Source organism: Panthera onca, chromosome A3, assembly GCF_046562875.1.
Source record: "Panthera onca isolate mPanOnc1 chromosome A3, mPanOnc1 haplotype 2, whole genome shotgun sequence".
In the NCBI taxonomy this organism is placed as follows: Eukaryota; Metazoa; Chordata; class Mammalia; order Carnivora; family Felidae; genus Panthera; species Panthera onca.
The window spans coordinates 98951045-98976385 of NC_138341.1; the positions used below are offsets into that span (position 1 = coordinate 98951045).

At 38.7% G+C, this 25341-nt stretch overlaps 1 protein-coding gene across 1 annotated transcript in view; it reads right to left on the reverse strand.

Moving 5' to 3' along the window:
- Positions 1-25341, reverse strand: part of MACROD2 (mono-ADP ribosylhydrolase 2) — a 2034677-nt gene that overhangs the window by 42523 nt on the left and 1966813 nt on the right. The window contains exons 15-16 of the mRNA XM_060611757.3: positions 21194-21268; positions 20844-20936 (exon numbers count right to left, since the gene is read on the reverse strand). Of these exons, the coding sequence (XP_060467740.1) occupies positions 20844-20936; positions 21194-21268 (168 nt within the window). The remainder of the gene's footprint in view (positions 1-20843; positions 20937-21193; positions 21269-25341) is intronic.

A 25341-nucleotide genomic window follows, 5' to 3' on the forward strand; every position in this document is an offset into this window, starting at 1 on the left:
TACCAAAACAATGATCATATAGAGAGCTAGTCATTCTGTTGTTCTGATCCCAAAAAGGGGAGGAATCATTGGCATCAAAATACTTGCTGCTCATCAGAATATAAATAAAGTGATACATACCTATAGAGGCATTGAATTGGGCTGGTGTTTCCACCACCATTTTGTGCTTCATACACACCAGCACCATTTTAGAGTGACAGAGCATGCAGAGAACTTAACTCCTCAAAACTGAGAACTACTTTGGGAAATCTGGGTCTGAGAACAGGGAACACATGCTCCCCACATTCTACGTGGTGCATAAGGAAGAGAAGGAAAAAAGGGGGTACAAATATTGATATGTTGTTACAGAAATCTTCTGACCTTTGGTTCTTCATATCCATTGCAGGGTGAGCTTGGCCTGCAGGGTTCCCCTTGGGATCTTCTCACAGAGGAATCCTCTGCAAAACCTTGGTCTTGTTTTCCTTGCCACATGCATATTCAGAGTGGGGTAGGGAAGGTGAGTCCTGAGTATACTTTCAGATGTGACCACAGTTAGGATTGACTTCAGAGCTCTCCATAACAGTACACAACTTCCCAAAGCAATTGTTTTGAAAGAAATTTCACTTACTTTACATGTCTAAATGTTGATTCATTTATTTTGTAAGCAACTTAGAAAAATGGGCCTGTTTCTGAGAATTAGTTGCACACCCACATTGTGTGCTTAAAAAGTAGAGTCATTTATTGGATGCTTACCCAAGTTTCCAGGACTCTGTATGGCAGCCATGAGAATGTGCCTTGCAGACCTCCAATTATAGACAGCATAATCAACCGGGGGCCCCACCTGCTGGGCTCTGGAATCCATCACTGTGTTTGTTCTGAGGCTGGTTCTCACAGGTTGCTCCCAGCAGTGACTGAGGGGAACTGAGGCAGGTCTGTTCTTGGCTAAACTTCCCTCAGAGACTCCCAGGTGCTTTGCCAAAACTTTCTTGCCCTGCACACCTCTTAACCTTCCTTCCCTGTGTCCTTCACTTGGAGGTTACACTTGCCATCATCTGATGGCTCTCCTAGCCTTTACCAACCCCCTCCTCCTTTTCTCTCACATGGGCATTTTCCCTAAGAAATACCTTGTATTTCCCAAATAAATCCCAAATAGGTCCTAAGGAGACCTAGACTAACACTCTGGATCACCTAACAATTTGCACTACCTGGAACCACTAGAATCTGCTGGTATTTCAACGGATGACTTCAAGTTTGGACAATTAGGACTTTCCGTCTATCTCAGAGATATCAGGCAGAAGCCAGTTTCAGCCAAAGGGTAGGGTTAACTGGCTCATTGTAACATAGTAGTTATTGTTTTGGCCTCACAAACTCTGACAACATGCAGCTGGTGCCATTTTAGCCTGTCAGTGAACACTGACAGGACTTTCACAAGCGAGTGTCGCATCCTGAGGATTTGGTCTCCTACCCCATTGTTCAGTAGGAATCAGACTGCCAAAATGTGGATCAGGACACATTTCTTCAGATTCCCAGTTCACAGTGCTTCCAATGACACCAAATATTTCTGCCCTACCACCAATGCCCTAACACAAGTGACCCAAACCATTCCCTCTTAGGGTAAGATACTCGAAGTCCTGAGATTAATGGGTTTAGTTTGTTTGGGGGAAGCTTTTCCTCATGCCTGTGGAATGTTGAAAATGCACTTATGCCATTTGAAAAGGACTGGCTTGATTATGAAAAGAGAATGCCATTTGAGGAGAAAGTTTTGGTTTTGATAAGACCATATAAAATTGTGTGTTGAGATGGTACCACCCCTGTCTCTGGCTTCCCAAGTCTGGGTTCCCTCATCAGGCTGCTTTTATTCCAGTTACTGATTTGTCAGAATCCAAATGGGGCCCAAAATGTGACTGGGGAGGGGGGTGATTGCCAGGCATTTCTAGTCTATTCCCCACGAGGGATGGAGGAGATGCTAAATCTCCCAACATGGTTCTCATACCCTAAGTTCTCAAAAACCCCAAGGACCATGACTCAGGAGCAGCACACTTGGGAGATAAGGAAATGAGCTGTCCATGAGGACTTTTAGAAACTTCCTTGTAGCTGAATACATGAACACACTTTAAAGAGGGTAAAGCCCAAAGCAGTTTGATATAATAATACTGGATATCATAGTGCTATTTTTTCCCATTCTCTAGAACTGCCTTTATTGTTATGAAATGGTTGGTACAAAATATAAATTCTAGAGGGAAAATAAGATAAAATGGTAAGAAGACAAAGCGCTATTCTTTTATATTCTGTCCCCTGGTCTTTGTGGCTGTGATCACTGGCATACGCTGAGATAAGAAGTGAGTGCCTGTGGGATTCTGTACCCAGCACAAAATGTCACAAGATGCTGGTCCTGTGAGAGCCCTGCAGAGAAGGGTCTTTGAAGGTCAGCTCTCTTCAGTTAGGCTGTGTGATGCTGCCTGGGTGACCCCAATGCACTAGGACCCACATCTGGTTCTCTTTCTCTTGGCATTTTTTAAGGTGAGATTTTCATAATCATTAATAATCCTAGGAATAATTAAGCCACCAGTGATAATGTAGCTTATATATAAAGCAAGAACCTCAACCCTGGCATTTGAAATCAAGTCCAGTAGAGAGAAATATTAGACTTATTCCATTGTAGTCTAAGATCGAACCCACCAGGGATGACCTCTACAGAAGGGTTAAAGAGAGCTACCACTGTCTTCTGCAGCAATCCCTTGTAGTTTCCGATTTGCCAGAATTCAAATTTTTGTTTGTCCTCGATCTACTTCTCCCTGAGAATATGGCTCTTTTGGGGATTTTGAGTTTCTTTATGGGATGGGCCTGGAAGAAATGAAACTGAACAAGGTAGGACGTGTTCTTTCTGTCTCCTGCTTTGTAATAGACTTTGATCCAATAGCAACAGTTAAAAGAAGTTCTAGTAAATATAAAGCCCCATAATAAGAAACTTAAGTAAGAGAATGGAATTAATGATAAGTCCTACAACTTTAAATCTCCTAGCTGAGGGAGGGCTGTTTCTGGGCTCCTGGGTCCCTGTTTTGCCATTTCTATACAAATGTCAACTATGATTGTGACAGTCATGTTATATATGCTGCAGCATTTACACTTTGTGCCCAATTGCTTAAAAATAACGTCAGTGGGCATGCACAGATCCACCTTCATGAATGTTTTATTCCTTCAGTTTGCAGGCCCATTTTGGTCAGGCTTTAGAGATGTTTGCATGGCCCTGTCACTTCTGCATGGGGACAGAACCAGCTGTGACAGATGCATTCTCATGACACAGCACATCTACCAGAAGCCAAAGGCTTCCACGTGTTTTTCTTGACCAGCTGCATCCCTTTAATGAGGTCTCTTACTATCAAAGACATTGGCAGCTAAAGGGAAATTGCTGGACTTCTAGCTGGGGCATTTTTGTAGGATCAAAGTACCTAGATGGCTCTCAGGGCACCCTTGTGGTCCCACGTTGTGCTTGTCAGGACTAAGGGAGTAGATTAGCCCAGTAATCATAAAGCAGAGGTAACATTTGATTCAGTGTTCTGATAGTTCTTAGGTTTCTCTCTGCTCATCATAAAAATGTGAGGATTTTTGGGGGCACCTGGGTGGCTCGGTCGGTTAAGCGTCTGACTTCAGCTCAGGTCATAATCTCGCTGTCCATGAGTTTAAGTCCCACGTCAGGCTTTGTGCTGACAGCTCAGAGCCTGGAGCCTGCTTAGATTCTGTGTCTCTCTCTCTCTCTGCCCCTCCCCCCGTCCTGCTCTCTCTCACTCTCAAAAATGAATAAATGTTAAAAAATTTTTTTTTTAAATGTGAGGGTTTTCTTTAGTTTGGAGTATGGGCTTCTGCTCAGAACAATCACACTAATATTAAGAGTTTACTACGTGCCTGGCGGTATTGCTAGAACTTTACACATATTAAGCCACATGAACCTTATAAACACTCCTCTACCATTATCCCCATTTACAGATGGGGAAACCAAGTCCAGGGGTAAATAGCTTGTTCGTGCATCATTAGAGAAGAGCCTGCCTTTGAACCTGCATAGTCTGCAAGCCTCTGCAGACTGGCTGCTGGTCTCACTACTACTCAGATTCTTTAACATCCCACAAAGGGAGACGTTCGTATACAGAGTTTGCAGGGCTTGTAGCAATTTCTTTTAGTCTTTAATTTGACAAGTGAAGATCTGGATCATTGTGTGCAATTCTGTGTCCATGTTTTGAGAGAGAAGTTGGCACATTTAACTTCCTCAGAAGTACACCGCCAAAATGAGGAAGGGTTTGAAAACCTTGTGATATGAAGGGTATTTGGAATAAATAAGGAAGGAATGAATTAAGTGGCTAACAAGAAGACACAGAGGGGCGTCTGGGTGGCTCAGTCGGTTGAGCGTCCGACTTCGGCTCAGGTCATGATCTCACAGCTCATGAATTTGAGCCCTGCGTCAGGCTCTGTACTGACAGCTCAGAGCCTGGAGCCTGCTTCTGGTTCTGTGTCTCCCTCTCTCTCTGCCCCTAACCCACTCGCATTCTGTCTCTGTCAAAAATAAACATTAAAAAAAATTTAAAAAGGGAGTTTAAAAAAAAATACACAGAAAGTGACTCTGCAAACTACCTTCAAATAGTCAAGGGGTGCTCACCATATAGGCCAGGCTCATCTCAGTTCCCTACGCAGGGAAGAAATGGGGTGAAGAAGCAGAAGGCACAGCAAAGTCCAGTTCATATTTGAACACTCAGAATCATCAGTGGATGAAGGAACCGCGATGAAAGGTAGTAAGTTCCCCATTGGGTATGCTCTGTAGTAGAGGTGAAAGCATCTGCTGGGAAGGAATAATGCTTTTGTGCATCAGAGCAGGAAGCTAAACTGGGCAACCTTTAGGACTGATTCCAAATCCAAGATTTACAGCAGGGTGATTTCACCATTTCAGAAAGGAGCTAAGTTGAAATGCTGTAGACACCTCCGCTGAGTATCCTAGTCCTTGAAGAACAACACTTCAGAGCAGTTTATAAAGGAACGGGTAGGGTGGAAAAAGTAATACTGGGCCACAATCTGGACAACGGATTGGTCTGCCTCCACCAACTAAATGTATGACCCCGTTCAGGTGCATTAACTCTCATACTCTTAATTTCCATAACTTCAAAATGAAGGGAGATGGATATCATCATTTTGTAAATTTAAAAAATAGTGATAATTGGCCCCGAAAGTTTTCTGACTAAACATCAGTTATTTGGAAAATGGAATGAACCAAAGATATCCTGCCAATGGCACTCTGGCTAATAGCATAACTATTGTATAAGGAGCTCTGTAGAAGATCATTTCTGCACATTTTTTGGATATCAAGTTTGCTACTGGTCCTTTTCCTTCTCTGTCTCTTTTGTTATTAACTGATGGTCTTGTGAGCAATTTCTTTTGCTTCTCTCTCTTTTTCTTTTTTTAAAGTTTATTTATTTTACTTTAAAATAAGAGAGAGACAGACAGAGAGACCGTGAGTATGAGTGGGGAAGGGGCAGACAGAGAGGGAGAGGGAGAATCCTAAGCAGGCCCTGCACTGTCAGTGAAGAGACCAACATAGGGCTCAAACTCAAGAACCTGGAGATCATGATCTGCACCGAAATCAAGAGTCAGAGACTTAACCAACTGAGCCACCCAGGCATCCCTTCCTTTTCTCTCTCCCTTATTCATTCTGCACCAACACAACTAGTTTTGTGATCCAGAACTGTCCCCCTGCCTGAGATAGTCTGGTTTCTTTGGGCCTGCTGTAGTCTAAGCAACGATAGTGCAGCTTTACTGTAATTAAGTTTTCATTCTTCAATGTAAAACTAACATTTATGAAAAGCACCTGTTAAAGACAAAGTTCTTATTTGTCCTGCCTATAGAAAACTTCCACCCTGCTTATATCTTTTTGTAAATCAATTTGCAACTCAAACATTATGTTGTATTTTGGAGATGACGCTGTTAATTCATGTTTAGTGACTGCTTCCCAAGCCTATGCCATGGCATAACACTGCTCAGAACACACTTCCCAAGTTCTCAAAGGAATTTGCCCCTAAATCACCCTTACACTGTCCTCTGAAGTGTGGCATGTATTGAGAGACTAAGAGAAAAATTACCAGGTGTACTCACAACTGCAAAGAAAAGACCTCCCCCACCCACCCCCCTGCCATTCCCGAAACCAGCCAGGGCGTGCCCGGTTGTGGTCTGACCTAAAGGCAGGAACCAATCAAGTTCTGCTGAGTGTTCAAATTTAAATGTCAACCAATAACAGCTCTGCAACCTCGAAAAATCCCTAACTTGTTTGTGCCTGTCTATAAAGGAAGCTGTAAGATCCTCGCTCGGGGCCTCTTAGCGTCACTGGCAACGAGTGCGCGGAGGACCGGGTTCGAACCTGCAATAAACGACCCTTGCCGCTTGGCTTTGGCTCTGGACTCTGGTGGTTTGTTTTCGGGGGGTCTTTCGAATCGGCGCATATCAGTATATGACAATCTTCATCATAGGTGTATATCCGTATCTGCGCCTCACTATCCACAAAGAAACTGATTAGTTCACTTGAGACAAAAAAAAAAAAAGTCATTTTAATCAAGCGCTGGCATTGATTCCCCTTATCTGAAAAGGCTGGGAGTAGTGCAGTTACAAAGAACAATTCCCCTTTCACCCAACTCTTAGTAATGAGAAACTGACAGGAGAACACAATCATCTGACTACCCAACACCTGAGACCTGGAGCCTCCCTGTTGAGTGCTCCCTGTTGAGTTGGGGAAAGCACACATCGCATAATTCAAGGGGGAGCCCATGTCTCTCTCCCCACATCCCATGAAAAAAATCTATGCTTCACATACTTAAGCGCTACTTCACTCCATTTCAATAAAAATAGAGCTTAAGTTGGTCTCAAAAACTTGCCTTCTCCTAAGTGTGGGGAAAAGGGCTCTGGTTTTGGGATCAGCTCTGCAGGACATGTGGCTATTCAGAAAGAAAGGGGGTTCACCACCACTCAGAGGCAGGGACAAATCTGTATTGAGGTTAATTAATTTAGCCTTCGTATCAAATGCTCAGAACTACAAAGAAGGCTTACCAGCTAGTTTCCAACAACTAAAGGATGAAAAAAAAAAAAAAAAAAAGAGGAATGAAAAGACTAAGAGATTTAGCAAACAAACTGTTTGCCATTTGGGAGTAACTCAGGGCTACCCAAAAAGGTCCCTTGATTGAAATCAATTAAAAGGAACCAAACACTGACCTTGCTGAAGAGAGCTTAAATATCCCACCTACCCAATAATGGTCCAAACAGATCTCCAAAGCCCTGGAGGCCTCATGAATATTCTGAGAATTTAAAATGCCAAAAGGGGGAAGGGAGGAAGAGACAGATCCCTGCCTCTAAATAATAGCTGCTCTCCTGTGGTTTTGCACGGCCTTCCAGTATCCTCTTTTCAAGCTCTTTATTGAAATTGGTTGGGTTTTTTACTGATCTCCCGTGAGGGCTCAAAAGCCTTAAGCTAATTACATTTGGCTGAGATATGCTTGATGAGATGGGAAAAATATAAAGCTTTTGAAAGGGTGAAAAATCTCTAACCATCTGCTGGTGGTGTTACTAAAGGAACAATAGTGAAGAAGAAAGAGGGCAGCCAGCCAGAGTGGAAAGGTACAGGATTTCTTTAATTACTGGGTCAATGAGACTATTACTGCTTGGAATGTTGGGAAAGGCAGGCCTGACAAGCTTAGAGGACTAGGCAACAACAGTGTTTAGCGAATAAGCAAAGTCAAACATCGACACCAAAAAAGGGACACTCATTTAAGGGAGAAAAAGGAATGAGGTCAGCTTGGTTAAGAAGCGCATTTCTAATTAGAAATCACAGGTAGTTTATGGAAAGGAGAGAAAGATCTGCTCCTAAACTGGAATTACGTTTCAGAGCAACCTCTTTTCAGGTTATCCGTGGTCCTCAAGGCAGCTTCAGATGGAGCCCTCGCAAGGCACGTCCCGTCTGACAGCATCAACCAGACAGTTGCTTCTGTTATACTTGGCAATCCAGGTGAATAGCCTGCGTTTGGCTTTCACATCAATGCCCCAGGTGTTGATTCAATATGGCAAACAGCTTATGTGCATCACTCTAAAAGCCCTGTTCGGTTTCTCCTTTTTTGTTTTTTTAAAAATAACTCATCCCCTCAAATGCAGCTGAGAAAATGTTAGGTTTTGGAAGACAAATTAAATCAGATAGGGGACTGCTAAATCAGAGTTTATTTTTACTTTGTGTAGGTAACTCCTGGAAGTTGGGTAGCAGTTATGTCCTAAATCCTATGTTTGTTCTTGTTTTCAACCTTTGCAGAAGGAATGGCATTTTCTTTCCTGTTACTTTGTCTTGCCTCTGTGTCGGAACATGGGTGAAACTACTAAAACAACAGGAAAATGTTTGTTTCCTTCGTTATTTCCTTCTCATCAAAAACAAGAAACACATTTTTTCAGGTACGCAACTCAAAGGCATACTCAGGATGCTCCTGGAGTAGACTGGGTCGATTTTCCAACGGACACACTCCTCTTCTGCATCTTCCTAACCTAGGCACGTAGCACGTGTTTCTCCTCCATCTTGCCTCCTAGACACTGTGAGAGGGACACACTGCACCACTGACCACAGGAGGGCACATATGGGAGGAGAGGCTTACAGGGAAGAGCAGCAGCTGATTTCAGACATACTGGGGCTCCATTTGGGAAGAGGTTCCCAATCTTACCTTACATTCACGAGTATCCTAATGTCTGGTATCCCAGCCGCTGATCCTGGTGGTCCATGACAATATTAAAATTGATTACCTCCTCCCATGGTGCCTGATGGGAGTCAGCTGGTGTGGATAGTAAATAAGGGCTTTGCCAGTGGTTCTCAAAGTGTGTTCCCTGGACCAGGGGCATGGGCATCAACCTGGGAGCTTAAATATGCAAGCTCTCACTTGCCCACTAGCCCCAACCTACTGAATCAGGAATTCAAGGCATAGAGCCCAGGAATCCATCTTTTTTTAACAAGGCATCCAGGTGATTTGGATCTACCGAGAAGGGATATGCTTTCTATCATCTGTCTATGTATCTGTCATTGTTGCCATGTTTAAACACTCCACCCTCCAATGAAATTAAGGCAGGGGGAAAGGTATAAGGGGATTTTCAAAAAGAATGGTCTAAATTTGGATGCAAAATACTAGACTAGAAGTGCCATCCAAAGTGTGGCCCACAGACTGGTGGCATCACCATCAACTAGGAGCTTGATAGAAGGGCAAATTCCCACAGCACCTGGGTGGCTGGGCCAATTAAGCATCTGAGTCCTGATTTTGGCTCAGGTCATTGATCTCACGGTCTGTAAGATCACCGTGTTGGGCTCTGTACTGACAGCACAGAGCCTGCTTGGGATTCTCTCCTCTCTCTGCCCTTCCCCCACTCATGGACACATGTGCTCGCACACTTTCTCTCTGTATATCAGAAAAAAAAAAAAAAGAATAAACGTTTAAAAAAATGTGCAGATTCCCAAGCCCACTAAGCCCTACTATATCAGAATCTCTAGGGGATAGGGTCCAGAAATCACAAACACTCTAATGCCTATACACACATAAATTTGAGAGCCACTGTGCTAGGATAATATACCAACCATGTTTGTGGTCAGTTTTGCCTTTAACTATTAGAAAACTATTAGGGTCAAAAAGTTTTCTGTTCTCATTTTGCAGTATTAGTCAGAGACAGCCAAATTGGAAAGTTTATTGGGCATGAATTTTATGCCTTCCATTTCCAAAAAGTATTGGTTAGATATTTACTTTATTATTTTTCCCAGACCAGAAACTAGAAATCAGTTCTTTTTCATCCTTCTATCCTTTCTTCCTTCTCTCCCTCCTTTCCTTCTCTTTCATTTTTTCTTCCTCCCCCTCCTCCTTTTCTCCATTTCCCTAATGCCTTTAAATCCTTTTCTTCTAATCTCCTAGAGACGCATAACTATTCCATTTCCACTTACTGGGGCCAGGGTAATTAGATTTACCTGAATTAAATCTCAGTTGTGCAACCACCGGAGACTGACATTAAGAAGGGATGGGTCACAATAATAAAAATGCTGCCTAATTTAGCATAGATTATAGAAGCAGGAACAACTTCATGGTAATTCCCAACTGGAACATGGAAAGATATTGGAGCCTTTCCTTCCTCTGGGGATCTATTAAGACAAGCCTGGATTTTCAACATGGTTTGAAGAAACCATGTTGAGAGGTATTGTATTCATTTCCTATTGCTGTTGTAATGAATTAACATAGGCTTAGTTCTTACCATAACATAAATTTATTTTCTTACAGCCCTAGAGGTCAGAAGTCTGAAATGGGTCTTATGGGACTAAATTCAAGGTGTCTGCAGAGTTACCTTCATTTTGGAGGCTCTGGGGAAGAATCCATTTCCTTACATATTTTGGTTTCTAGAGGCTGCTCATGTCCCCTCTCCTTTATCCATCTTCAAAACCACAGTGTGGTTCTCAGGCACATGTTCTCCCCCACCTCTCCCAAAGACTTACACACACATACTATATCTATATTTATCCTGGCTATTACTTATCCTATTTAATTATATATAATTATTGGATTTTATGCAAGTTTTATTTTCTGGTTGCATAGGCCTGTCTATAATATTTGCTAACAGGAAAAACAAGAGTAATGTAGCACACTATGAAATGACTATATTCATTTTGAAAAGTATTCCCTTACATTGAAATTATATGTCCATATCTTAATATATTATGAGCCATACCTCTCCTGATACCAAATATTATTATTTCATGAACTATGCTCAAAAGTATATGAAAATGAATGACAGGTGAAGTAATTTTGCATATATTTGAGGAATGAACTGAATATGATAAATGGAAAAAGAACATTCTCCTTTGAAATATGTCATTAAAAAGAAATTTCCACTTTTTTTCCCCTTTCCTTCCTATTTCTCTGTAGCTTTTTTCTATTGGTTTCAATTAAAATCCAAGACTAATAAACTATGACATCTCTGAAACATGAACAGACATGCTTCTATGTCAAAAATGTAAGCTCTAACAATGAGATGGTATTTACTGGTTAGAAACATGACTGATTTATCACTACACTTCCTTTGAAGATTCACAATGAAATAAAGCTATCACGTACAATCAACCCAAACCCCTCACTATTGTTAAAATGTTTACCTCCCTTTTTCTTTTCTTTTCTTTTCTTATCTTTTCTTTTTTTAATCATTGCAACAGATGTCATAAAATAAATGTAGTGAAACATTCAAGCAGCAAGCTCCCTAATTGTTTCCATCCTGATTATAAAAACACATTGAAAGGTAAATCCTCACAGTGAAATAAATGAAAAAAATAATTAACATTCAAAGTACTCCTTATACCACCTGCTCTTTACATACTGTGCTGAAATGAAGGCACCTGATGTATAACAAGTAATAAAAAGAAATTGAGTTTCCTTCTAAAACGGAGAGAAAAGTAGCACTTAGATTTGAAATCCAAATCAGAATGGATATACCTTTTGTATAATCAACAGGGTCTAGAAGCTCCTTCATCTGAGTCAAGTGAAATGGGCAAAGTACAGTAAATATTTTATCCAATATATTTTGTGACTGTTACTTTAAAAAAATCTTTTATGCAAATAGATGTTGAGCTTCTGTGGTCTTTAAAAGTAGATGTTCCAACTAATATCTGAGTTTAAGCCTATATGTTAAAATTTGGGATGACAATAGTTTGGTCTTTACAACAAAATGTATAAACGAACATATTTCCATATTCATATTATTACGATCTCTAACTATGCACCCCACTCATTTTACAGACTGGACCTGCATTTGTGAGTTCTGTCACCTAATGGTCTTTCCGTAAAAATGGTTGTGTTAGGCTGTTTACTTCACGGTCTTAACGAAGGTCTCACTTGTAGTCTACTCAGAGAAAGTAAAGATCAGTTCACTGAAAAATAGGTAGACTCTTCTTTTAAATAGTGGCAAAAAAAATGTTTTATAGGAAACTTAAGTTTTCATTCTAAGAGAGAAAGAACCAAGGCTTTGGAGTATTCCTTCTCGCCATCCAAATTGTGAAATGCTTGAGACCCAAGCCACACTGTTTTGGGTTGCCTCTAGTGGATGCTAACATCAAAGGGAGCCATTTTCTCCCAGTTCCCCAGTTTGGGAAGGGGTGTGGACAGGGCAGATGTTGTGCCTACAGCTGGGCAAGGCATTGTGGGAATAAACCTGTGCTCACAGTACTAACGAAACATACATGCACATGTGTCTGTGTATTGATAAAGACTTTGTAACTTAGGAGTTCCTGCATGATAATGAATAGTTTCACCTTCAAGGTAATTTGGGCTATCTTCACATAGATGCTATAGACTAGGAGTCAGCAAATTTTTTTTCTGTAAAGGGCCAGATATAAATGTTTCAGTCTTTGCAGGTTTTAATACAATTCTATTTGTGCACACTGAAATTTGAATTTAATATAATTTTCATGTCACAAAAATTATTGCTCATTGCTCCCCCCACCACTTAAAAGTGTGAAAACCATTTCTAGTTCATAAGCCATACAAAAAGAGGCAGCAGGCCAGATTTGGCCGATGGGTTGTTGCTAGAGGCCACAGATTATTCCTCAAAGATAGTTTCATTTCATCTTTTCAGCAACTCCAAGAGGCATGAGGACAGCTACATCTCTCACTAAAGAGGAAACTAAGGCTCCAGGAGGCTTACACAGCTTACTCGTGGTTAAAGCTAGTCAGTGTTATATGTTATATATAACTAAGGTGTCTAATATATAGTCATAAGTAATATATATAATCAGCACATATGAACACATAAAATAAGCAACATAGATATATATATAAAAAAATTTGTTTATACTGTATATAACTAAAATACATAATACATAATTTGCTTATGTTTATATAAGTAACTCATATTTCCTATGCTTTTTTTCACTATTCCGCATGAATCCTATTCCAAAGTCCAGCAGAGTGCAATAAATGTAATACATATATGTTCCCTATTGACTGTATACATCAACATTAGGTGCTTAATAAGTATTTGTTGAATGAATGGAACAATTTATCACTCTCAGTTATATGATATGCAATAGGAAACAGCGTACGAATGTGCTTACAAGGATTCTACCGCCAGTCAGATTTCTGAGTTAGCAGCAAAAAATAACTTTACTTGATTATATCACCAATAATTAAGTTTTCCTTACCTAGACTGTGTTGTTTGCACTGGGAAATAATTACATTTCATAATACTAAGTTGCACTGTTTTCATATCATAACATCTATGAAATAGAGAATTGTAAAATTTTTGTTGGCTAGAACATTGTGATGAAATTCACTGATCCTATATAGGCACTAACACCAAAAACAGAAGTACCAAAACTTGCAGAATGGGTTTGGATGGCTTAGAGGGAAACCCTTGGAAATAATAGTGAAATAGGGAAGGAACTGAGGAGGTAGTAAATCATAAGTGTTTAGCAATTGTCTCTACGTAGAAGCAAAAAAGTAAGGTAGCTCTACCTTAATGATAATATCACAGTGCCTTTTAATTTCTTTCTGGATTCTCTTTAAGTCTGAATCATCCACATGTTTAACACCATACAGCAGAGTATGTGTGAAACAACACAGATATTGATAACTCTGATTGAGATTGATTCAGAAGTAGACCCTGTATCTGGTGAAATTTTAGCAATACCTTAACTAATTTATTTAATACATTTCCCTTTATGTATTCTCCAAAGTTATTTATGATAAACTCTGTGTGTAGTTATTTTAATAGCTGTAACTATAAAATTATTTCAATAGTTGCAAAATACAAAGTCTAAATGATGACAACATTTCTTACTTTAATTGGCAAGATTTTTAAAAAATTTCTTAATGATATGTAAAATAATGATGCATCATAAATTGTGGCATCTTAGAAGTATATTTACATCCACAGCATATGTCCATTTACAGTAGCCCTTGGCACAAAATGATAGCAAGTAAACGAAATCTCAGAGACATAATGAGAAGTTGCTGCCTTACCCCAATACTGCCCTGGCATTTTGTGACTATCTGTTAAACATATCAGATAACCAACACTGATGAATTCAGTGAAATGGGAAAAAGGGTAAAGATGGCAGTTTTACCTTCATATACTGTCAGGAAAGATTGTCTAAGACTTGATAATGGGCAAAAGAGAGTGTGGCCCTCCTGTGGAAGTACCACACCTCCTGAGGAAGTACCTCCTGTGGAAGAATACCCCCTCCTGGGTATTGTACAACACCCTCTCTGGGACTGATTCTATGTGTGTTATTCCTTTGACAAACTTTCTATCAACTAGACTATTTTATCAGTACAGAGAGAAGTTAACTTGTAGAGGGGCGCCTGGGTGGCTCAGCCAGTTAAGCTTCTGACTTTGGCTCAGGTCATGATCTCGAGGGTTCGGGAATTCGAGACCTGCGTCGGGCTCTGTGCTGACAGCTCAGAGCCTGGAGTCTGCTTTGGATTCTGCATCTCCGTCTCTCTCTGCCCCTCCCCTGCTCACTCTCTGTCTCTCCCTCAATAATAAATAAACATTTAAAAAATTAAAAAAAAAAATAAGTTAACTTGTAGAAAACTTGTAGTGACGAAGAAGAGACTTGTTTACAGAAGTGCAAATGCATTTGGTTTGGTGGAGAAGAAGGAATATGTTTTCTTGCCCTACACAAAATTAACTTGTCTTTCAAATTTCAGGACCCTTGAGTTATGTGTGTAAGTGTGTATGCATGGCTATATTCAGTACTCCTGATTGTATGTATATTATGGAGATATATACATCTAAAATTCTCTTTTAAATCAGTTTTATATCTTACTAGTTCCCTCATTAATTCATGATTTAAAGAAAATCTTTTACATGATTGTATCTTTCTGAAAACTATAATTTCACATTATTTAATATCTTGGAGAAGAAGGCAAATATAATGAACATGTCACCCAATGTTAACAATGTACTCACTATTTTTAGAGAAAACTAATTGTCTGGAATATTTAAGGATATATGCAAAATAATATTATGGTTAGATGCAGGAACAAATCTTTTCATTAGATGTGATAAGATTGAAGTTATGCTGTGCACAGAGAGCTGCAGAACTCTAATGGAACAGAGAGGAATAAAAAGTTCCACACCTGGAGACAGAATTCTACTTAAGGGAGAGGTCTGTTTCATCTTTGCAAATTACTCTGATAAGCCACATTGCCATATGCCTCAGGGCAAGACAAGGCAATCTAGGCTTGGTACAAAGTCAAATTGTAAATGAAATTGGGGAGTTAGGGAGGGGAGAAAATAAAAAAAAGACAAAGTGGATCCAGGAACAAAGCTGGATGCTGGAGATTTATTAGAAGAGATGATCTCTGAAAACTCCCCAGATAGAGATGATAAGTTTTGATCCTGATGTTCACTTAAGTCTACACATGTCCTTAATTCTAGTACTTCCTCCCCTCCCCCTTACATGTGGAATGGAAGTTCAGGCTAAATTTTTCCCAATCTTGAAAGACAAGCTGATCCAAGCTAGCTAGAGGATTTGGCCAAAAGGCTAAATTTTGGCCAATAATATTATAATATTATTATTATTCAGGAGGCATGATACATACTTTCTTATTGAGGAGATGTTGAATATAAATTTGCACACATACAGATATGCAGTATGGAAACCAAAATTATTATTGTAGACCTGAATATAGTATTCATTCTTTTTATTTGTTAACTTTAATTTTTTATTTGCAGGAGAAACATGAAGAAGATTAGCATTCTAGAAATGAATTTTAAAGAGTCATGTGTCTTTACCTCTTATACAGTGTAATTTGAATGAACTGGTTCTATATGTGTATGTTGCATACAGACAGATATGCAGAAAACCTAAATAATTAAGCTTAAAAAGTTACAACTTTTATGTTCAATATATTTACCCAATACAAGGGATTTCATTAAACACTTCAAAATATTCCTAAGACCTGTACAGTGATCAGCATTATGAATTTATCTTATATTCTAAAACAAAATTTGGTTCACAAATTCCAGCTACAAAATATGATGAGGAAAGCAGACCAATAACAGAAGAAACTATTGGAACATGAACCCCCCCCCCCAAACTAAACTGTAGCGCTGTTAATGTAAAACACACAGCATTATTAAAGTTGACTTCATTTGAAAAGATGAGATAAAAAGACTTTCTGAAAATATAAAGTTCCAGGAAAGTAATTACTCTAGGTGCAAGCTCATATAATATTTTGTGTGAATCAACTTATACCCGAACTCTGATTCTCTAGAGCAAAGAACACAGGCTGGAGTATGAAAGCCTGGATGCCACAGATGCTGTCTGTTGCTGCATTGTCGGTGTCGAGGCTGCTTGTCAAGCAGAGAGGAAAAGGCTCTGTCAGCCATGCAAGAATCCCATAAATAGTGGAAAACACCAAGGGCTGTGTAGTGGTGCTTTATAGACAAAAATGAATCCCGATTGAATTTGACTGGTAGGAGCATAAAAGAAAGTGGTTCACTAACTATGTGTTCACCTAAAGATGAAACAGTGGCCAGAGGAGCTACAAGAAAGGATGCTTCCCGCATGGGTAAGAAAGATGGTGATGGAAATCCAGCCTCGTTCTGAGTAGAATTTGTGTGGAAACTTAATTTGAGCCGAAAGGCATTTTTTCCCCATTTAAAATATCTTCTGGGAATAATTAGCAGTCCAATTATTAGTTAAGTCCTGAAATAAAATATGGTTGATTTGGCTGATCTTATTGTCTGATCCAGGGCATTTCTGCATTTTTAAACCCATAATTACGGCCTTCTCTAGGTATTGATGACCACTGGGTCCCATGTTGCCCTCCTTACCTCGTTTTATCAAGAATGCAGTTCTTTGGCCTTCTGAGAAAATTTGTGATATCGGGGAACCTCATACTTACATTATTGAGTTCATGCCCCTCATTGTATGACCCTGGAAACTGGGATTCAGAGACATTAAAGGTACCACACAGCCAGAGCCAGAAGCCATGGATTTGCATACACTTTGTTACACAGCCCTAATAGAGGCCAAAACATAAGCCTGAGAACATGATATTTTAGACTTGTTGCTGGCTTCTACTTCACTTTCTGCTTCTATGCCTGTCTACATCCATCTTTTCCCAAGGAGGTCTTAGTCCAACTATAGATCTGAAGTCTCTATTAACAGTTTGATCAACCTTAGGAGAATAAATAATTACTATTTCAGAAAATACTTATCAGTTGATATAAGAAAAATCATTAGGATGTATGCCTTCCATGCAACACTTGAAGAAAAAGTCCACTATATTCATAGTAAATCACAAATGAAAATTACGTGTTTTAATAATGACAGCAATATGATATAGTTAAGATTTTATGTCAAATATTTCTCAATTCAACTAGAAATAAACATGTTCAGAAACATGTTTTAATGGTGGCTTTCTACTTTATGCTAAAACATGAGATCCTGTTTAGAGGAGATCTCCTATAATATTACTTTCCTATTAGGGTTATCAGCCTAAATGGGGTTATTTTACTGGATTTCATATGTGCTGCAGACCCTGCTGGGGAAGCATAAAACTGGGCTCATTTAGAAAGAGGCAATGAAGCTCTCAGAGAAAAGCTGCCATATGTGAAACCTCACTTGATGCCCGTTGAAATTTTTGTATTTCAGATCTCCCAGGGATATGTCCATTGTGCTATTGTATAATTTTATCAGCATGAACTTCTGCTGAATATTTTCTCTTCTTTTCAAAACCCATATTTTGGTAGAGCTAACTTCAAAACTTAATGTTGCAACATCTGTGCCCATACACCAGGGAGCCATAGAAGATGTATCCTGAAGATTATCTACATTTTCTAATCTTATAGAATGCTGCAAAATGAGAGAAAAAGGTTATGCATTTTTTTCCTGGTCTGAAATTTTTTGAAAGCAACCACTTTCTGTCTCCTTGGATTCCCAAAATAAAAGAGAACCCATATTCCTAAAGCTATAAAGACTATCCCTACAAATGTAATAGAACATTCATTTATTTTGTTTGTAGATTGGGGTAATTTTTAATATGTTTGTGCAACTTTCCAATAAGAGACACTGTGAATAGACACAAAACGTGGAGCTATATTCTCAAAATGGTTTCAAATAAGATTCTAGCTCTGTGAGTCTAAAGAAAGCAAAAAAAAAAAAAAAAAAGTCCTGATTTTAGTTATTTAGTACTTTTATTCCATGGACCTACCAATAGATCAATGGCATCTTCTTTTAAAAAATAGAAATTATGGTTGGATCAGCACTTCTCAAACAGAAGATGCTGACATCTTGACAAAGAGAGAGAAGTTTCTGAATAGAGAAAAATGCCTCCCTCCTCACCTTTCATTAATTGTTCTATCTTTATAGAAAAGAATATACATATCGAAACTGCCTGCAGGAGATGGTGCTGAAAAGGAAATGTGCAGAACATTTTTTTAAAATTTTATTAACGTTTATTTATTTTTGAGAGAGAGAGCGGAGAAGACACAGAATCACAAGCAGGCTCTAGGCTCTGAGCTGTCAGCACCAAGCCTGACATGGGGCTTGAACCCACAAACCGCAAGATCATGCCCTGAGCTGAAGTCAGACGCTTAACCGACTGAGCCACCCAAGCGCCCCGAGAACAATTTTTTTTTGTTGTTGAGGGAAAATGGGAAGTTTTTATGGATTCAAAACAGTTAGGAAGGATGATGAATGGGCTCGAGAAGCTCCAAATGCGGATCCTCTCGACTTTGTCATCAGTGTATCAAAGTATGAGAAACACCAAACACCAAGCACTTTCTATGCAGCAGGTATTGTAATTTCTGTACATGGATCAACTCACTGAAGTTTCTCTGCAACCATACGTGACAGGTGATTTTGTCATCACCATCTTACAGATGAGGAAACTGAGGCATGGAAAATTTAAATAACTGGCCCAGGGCCACCCTGCTTGTTAGTGAGGGCAGAGCTACCTTACACACAGTACCCTGAATCTACATTGCCCCACTTTCCTTCGGCGACTTTTCTAATGTGTAGCAAGCTAGCTACCTATTAACTCTTACTCTGAAGCAAAGAAAAAGATGGTAAAGGGATGCATTTCACATTACTTCAAATTTAAACAGGAATATGCAAGGCAGGGCCAAGTATCTCTGGTAAGGAAGGAGAGGGAAAACCAGTCCACATGCATTATTACTCTCCGGCAGTGAAAAGTCAATTTAAAAAAAAAAAAAAAAAAAAAAGAAGCTCAACTTCAAAGTTGCTATAAGCAAGTAGCAGAATTTGACTTCACTTCTTATGTGTCATTCTGCCATTTGCTATAGAGCGCTGACATCCCTGCAAGGCAGAGGGAGGTTGGTATTTAACTCTTCAGGAACTAGAGGAGAGCCAGTTGCTGAAGGACCAAGGGAAACCCGTCAGGGTGTGCTGAATGCCAGCTTTTCCCCTGTAGGTCAAGTTAAAGAGAAGAAAATATGGGGTGGCTGGGTGGCTCCCTCTCAAATAAATAACTAAACTTAAAAAATAAACAAACTTAAAAAAAAAAGAAGAAAATATACTAGTTGTTTGCTGTTCCTCATTTGCATGTCTTGAGGTAAAATATACAAAGTAAATGATTTCTGCTGTAGAGAAATTAAGCAGGCAGGCAAGACATTGTGTATTTTACACTTTAGAAGTACAACTGAAGAGAGCAGTGCCATGTATCTGTGTCTCAAGTAAGGGTTGTATCAATTCTCTGTTACCATCATCAGACTTAAAATACTCCAGATATGCCATTTACTAGACTTGCCGGGAACTTCGTGACATGAGCCTGAACTGGGATGGAAGAGTATTGTGCTCTAAATGCAGTGGAAATTTTTAAAAGATGTCAAAATTACTAACCCAGCTTAGTAATTAAACTGTGTCAATGCCCCTTGCCAAGAAGAGTTCATAATTTGGAGGCAGTAGTTACTATTGACCTGATTTTACCATTAAGATCATGTCTGCCTTTTAATTTGGAAACAAAATTGATCCCTATGTTCTATAAAGAGGGCCTGTCAAGTTATTACTTTGTAACTGCTTTGCAAACACATATTTATTTAAGAGCAGCATGACTTATGATAGAGTATACCAGACAAATCATTTCATTTTTTATTTCATATTTGGGCTTCTTTTAAGAGATTGCTTTATATTTAAAAATCATCCAGTTCTTCAATAAGAACTTTGATAATAGTTTTTTAAAATAGATGCTTTAAAAAGATGTATGTCTTTTTCCAATATATTGGCTTCATGCCCCAAGTAGTGCTTTAAAATTTACAAAGTATTCATTCTTCCTATGGCTTCAGAAATCGTTATGATGCTCACTTATTTATTTTTTTTAGCAGTATTCAATATTATTGTATCCTAGTATTAGTGGACAAAGCCTACAATTGAGAAGGTTCATATAATGTGTATATTTTACATAAATTGCTTCCTTAATCACTGCCATATGAAGGACGACAGAAGGAAATCAATATAGAAAGGTTAATGTGTGTGTTTTAAAGCCATCTCAGACTTTCTAAGACTCTCATCCATCTAGTCCTTAATTTCAATTTCTTATAGGCATTCTCAATGCTATAATTTTTAAATTAAATTAAATAGAAATGAATAATAAAAATATCTTCAAACTATTTGGAAGGACGAAACAACTGTTACAAATATCTTCTTTTGCTACTTCTAGATTATTCTACTCTCACAAGTAGGCTGAGGATGAAAGAAATGTTCATTTTCCCCCTTCACAGGCTGCTCTTCCAGGAGGATAACTGATGGTTGCATTGTAGGCGAGAATCCAAAGGAATTCATTATTCCTGATGGGTTAATTTAAGAGCAGTCCTACCTTTTTCACCTTCTTTTTCCTCTTGGTCATCTGTTAGCAGGATCACTTCTGGTTGCTCAACAGTCGTGGCATCATCTTGGTTTGGTGAAAGCTCTAAAGAGAGCCAGAAGGACACTCAGGGATGTTTTAATTGGAATCATTGAGAGAACACAGTGACTAAAGCAGAGAAACTTCAAGTTCTTTTTTTTTTTCCCTTCAAATTTTAACAGGCACACAAAGCAGAACACTATTGCCATTCTCCAGTAATCAGTGCTTGAAAGACAGACCCACACCACTCACATGCATGGGATATGCAGAAGTCATGGTTTAGTTTCATCTCATTCTCTGATAACACATTCTGGTTTTAATACCTTCAGTTTCCATATGTGAGCTCTGGGACTCTGCCTCAATTTTTATCTCATTCTTCGCTGAGTCATGCTCTTGTCCTGTGAAGCACAGTGATTGAAAGAGAGAGAGAGAGAGAGAGAGAGAGAGATGCATGACCATAGCTTTATCCCTGGTTTGAAAAAGCAAAAAATTAAAAACCATGTTTTGATCATTCATAGAGAGGCAGAGAAAAGTTTTGAACCAAAGTGGACCACTTTGCAAATCATCAAATTTATGCCATTTATTTTGTGAGAGCTATCCTGACAATTACGCAAAAACCTCTTCGAACTGACTGGTGTAATCTGTGTTTAGTTTATTAATGTACTGAACGTCTATGGCACAACCTGGAAGTTTTGAAATTTTAAATAATTCCTGGGCTGTATGGGTTATCTACACTTAATTTTCCTTTAAGTATAGACATTTCCTATATTGAGGATTCCTAGAAAGTGAAAACACTAGTATTCTCATTCTCCCATTAAATGAGCATGAAAAATGTAAGTAATGTGAGCACACAGGGATCGGGTCACCTAACACCTCAACCATTCTGTTAAGACACCTAATAAATATAGCAAAAGTCAGGAGAGGGCTCAGCCAACTCTTGATTACTCCAAGACTGATTATCTAGTAATGTTTTTTTTCTTCCACACCCCCCTGGTTTCTCCCCTTTACTCCCCCATGTAGAGTTTAGAATATTTAAGTGCTCATTAAGAGAGGAAATCGAAATCTGTCCATTTGTCTCATTTTAATGAAAGATTTTATGCTGAGAATATTTATTTTTTTTTTAATGCTGAGAACATTTAACTGTTGAAATAAAAAAAAATCCAGAGCTAGAGTTGGTTATAGGTATGAAGGGGATGCAGAGGGGCTTGGGCTCTGACTGGGCACATCCCTGTGGTAGATTGCGTTATTGTTTCAACTTGCCCCTACGTCTTCCTGTAAGAGGATTCTACTTCATTGTCTGTGACCATGTGACCTGCAGTGCCCCCTGGGGGACAAGTGTTTGTTCCCACCTCACTGACACCAGGCCCATAGGGTGACTTGGTTTACAAAATGGCACAGCAACACACATGACGGATACTACATTTGAGCAGAAGCTTCAAGATCCATTGCATGTTTCCTCCATCTTTCTCGCTCCTAATAGAGTGCCCTCCTTCAGGTTTATATCCTGGAATTAAAACATGTGGAGCAGAACCAAGCAGAGACACAACAAACCTTTGTTGCTGCAAGCCAATGGGACTTTTAGGATTATTTGTTATATACGACTCTTAAAGTTCCCTCTTTAATACAACTATTCTTAAGGTGCTCACTCTATGGCTTCCCCTTGGTTCATGCTCTGCTAGCACGGCCTAAAAAAGAAATTTTTTGACATCACTCCTCTTGAGCTCAATTTTAACCTGATAAAAGGATCTGATAAAATAATTACAACTTTGGCATATTTATATGTCTGATCATTGAAGCTAAATATCTCAAGCTGTCTTTGATGACTATCTGTCATCACTCCTAAAATTCAATGCAATGGCAAGTCTTGATGATTCTTTAAAATGTTTCTCTTTTCCCACTTTCCATTTCCCCTTCACCTTTCCCCATTTAGGGATATATTATCTGTCTCTTGGATCTGTCATTTTCTTCTCCTGTAGTCAATCTTGTGAATTGCTAGCAGAAATATCTTTTAAAACATAGATTTGATCAAGATGTTTCCCCTGCTGATAAACCCCATTCATCTCCATTCCTCTCTATTGCTACTTAAACTATGGTCCTTGGTAAGCAATACTGGAATTTCAAAAATACAGGAGTTCAGGTCTCATCTCAGACCTACAGTCAGATTCTGCATTTTAACAAGATTTCTAAGTATCTGTAAGTTCATTAATGCTTGAGAAGCACTGACCTAGAGGATAAATGTATATCTGCAAATTATTTATCCTATAAAAAATGCTAAACGTGGCCCAGACACTTCATGTACATTATCTATAATTACCACATTAGCCCTGCAACGTAAGTATTGTGATCCCCATTCTGCTTTCAAAATTTTTAACTGGGTTTATCTGACAACACATCCCTTTTTCCTTTTTGTTTTGCCTGGAAATGTCTTTATTTTGTCTTTTAATTTTTATTTTTTTTATTGATAGAGAGAGAGATGGAGGGAACACATGAGGGAGGGGCAGAGATTGGGGGAGAGAGAGAGAAAGAGAGAGAGAGAGAGAATACAAGCAGGCTTCACACTGTCAGCACAGAACCTGATGAGCGACTCGAATGCACAAACTGCAAGATGATGCCCTGAGCCGAAGTTAGATGCTTAACCAACTGAGCCACCCAGACGCCCCTTATCAATCCTATTTCTGATAAAACTAGAGCCACGGGTTTTGCATTCCAGTTTTATCCTGGATAAATACTAGATGGATACCAGAATGGCCGGATGGAGAGAAGGATTATATCACATGGAAAGTGAAGGGGATTTCTCAATTTATTTCCTGGCAAACATCTTGCCTGGATAGCTATTTCTAGCTATCCAAACAAACAGGGGACTTAAAAAATGACACATAAAAAAAGAGGGGAATTATATAGTAACGAAAAATATTTTTGTAAAAGATATATTCAGAAGAACAAAAAACATATACAGTGTTTTTGTGTTTGCAAAGAACTGATGAATAAAGAAATGAAAAGATGGATTGAAGAGCATAGATACTGTCTGAGGCATTGTGAAAAACCTACAAGCCTAAAAGCAAAATGGCAACATTAACATCAGCAGTGGATGTCATAAAAAGAATAAGCACTATAGATAAATTAATGGTTTAGAAATAAAACTTCTGAATTAAAATTCACTAAGAAAGCAAAAGGAGAAAAGGAAACATAAAAAGATGATAAACACAGAGGACAGAAAATAGCAATAGAATTTCTAATTTAAGGATTAGAGGAAATCTAAGCAGCAGCATTTTTTTTGTTTTTTTTATGTGAGAGCAACCATTAAAAAACACATCATGAGGTTTTAAAAGACTGTAGAATGTAGAATATGACTTCATTTTTTTGTAAGTATCTACTATCTACTACTATCTACTAACCATCTACTATTTTGTAACTCATCAAACATGCCCTTATACATATTTATATTAATGGGAACAAAAGCTAGGAAGGCTTTATCTTAAATGTTAACACTGGATCTTTGAATGGTAAGTAGGATTTTAATTTATGGGATTTTTTATTTTGCTAACCTGCATTTGATATTTTACAACAAATGCATATTATATAATATAATAATCATAATGAAACAATTTGGGAAACAGAGAAAAGTGCTTTCTATGATATCACAGAAGAAAAATTTGTAACCAAAAGGTGTTTGTGTCTAGCTAAATCCAGTTTCCTTTGCTCAGTGTCTATTCTACTTGAACTCTAAAATGCTTGAGAAATTCAGCTGTTGAGTAGCTCTTTCTTCTTGAGTGTCCCTTTTTTAAAAAAATGTTTATTTATTATTTATTTTTGAGAGAGAGCAAGTAAGTGGGGGAGGGAGAAAGAGAGAAGGAGAGAGAGAATCCCAACCGGGCTCTGTGCAATTAGCACAGAGCCCAACACAGGGCTGGAAACCTGAGATCATGACCTGAGCTGAAATTAAGAGTCGGACGCTTAATTGACTGAAACAGCCAAGTGCTCCTGAATTTCCCTCTTTTTTGTCTTTTGGTCAACTCACCTACCTTCCATTCTCTCTATATCCCAACCTGGTCACCATTTTCTAAACCCATTACTTTATTTCTTGCCTTTGTGTCCACTCAACATGTGTTCTCACTGGTTGAAACACCACCCCCCCACCCTCGCCCCACCTTCTATCTAGTAAAAGTCTTCTCATCTTTCAAAACTAAACCATCAATTTACCTTTCTTTGCAATATTCTCTGAATCACTAGGCAGGATCAATCATTTTCACATATTTTCTTATTGAGTTTTTTGCTCATTTATCTTCTTCTTATTCTTCTTATCATATTGTAATATAGTTGTATCTGTTTGTCTCTCTTACTGGTTTATGGGCATTGTGAACATAAAAATTGTGCTTTATTCATATTTCCCTTCCCAGCACCTACTAATAAGGAGTGATCGGTAAATGCCTATTTAATTGGCTGTCCATTATAGTACTCATCAATGTCTGCA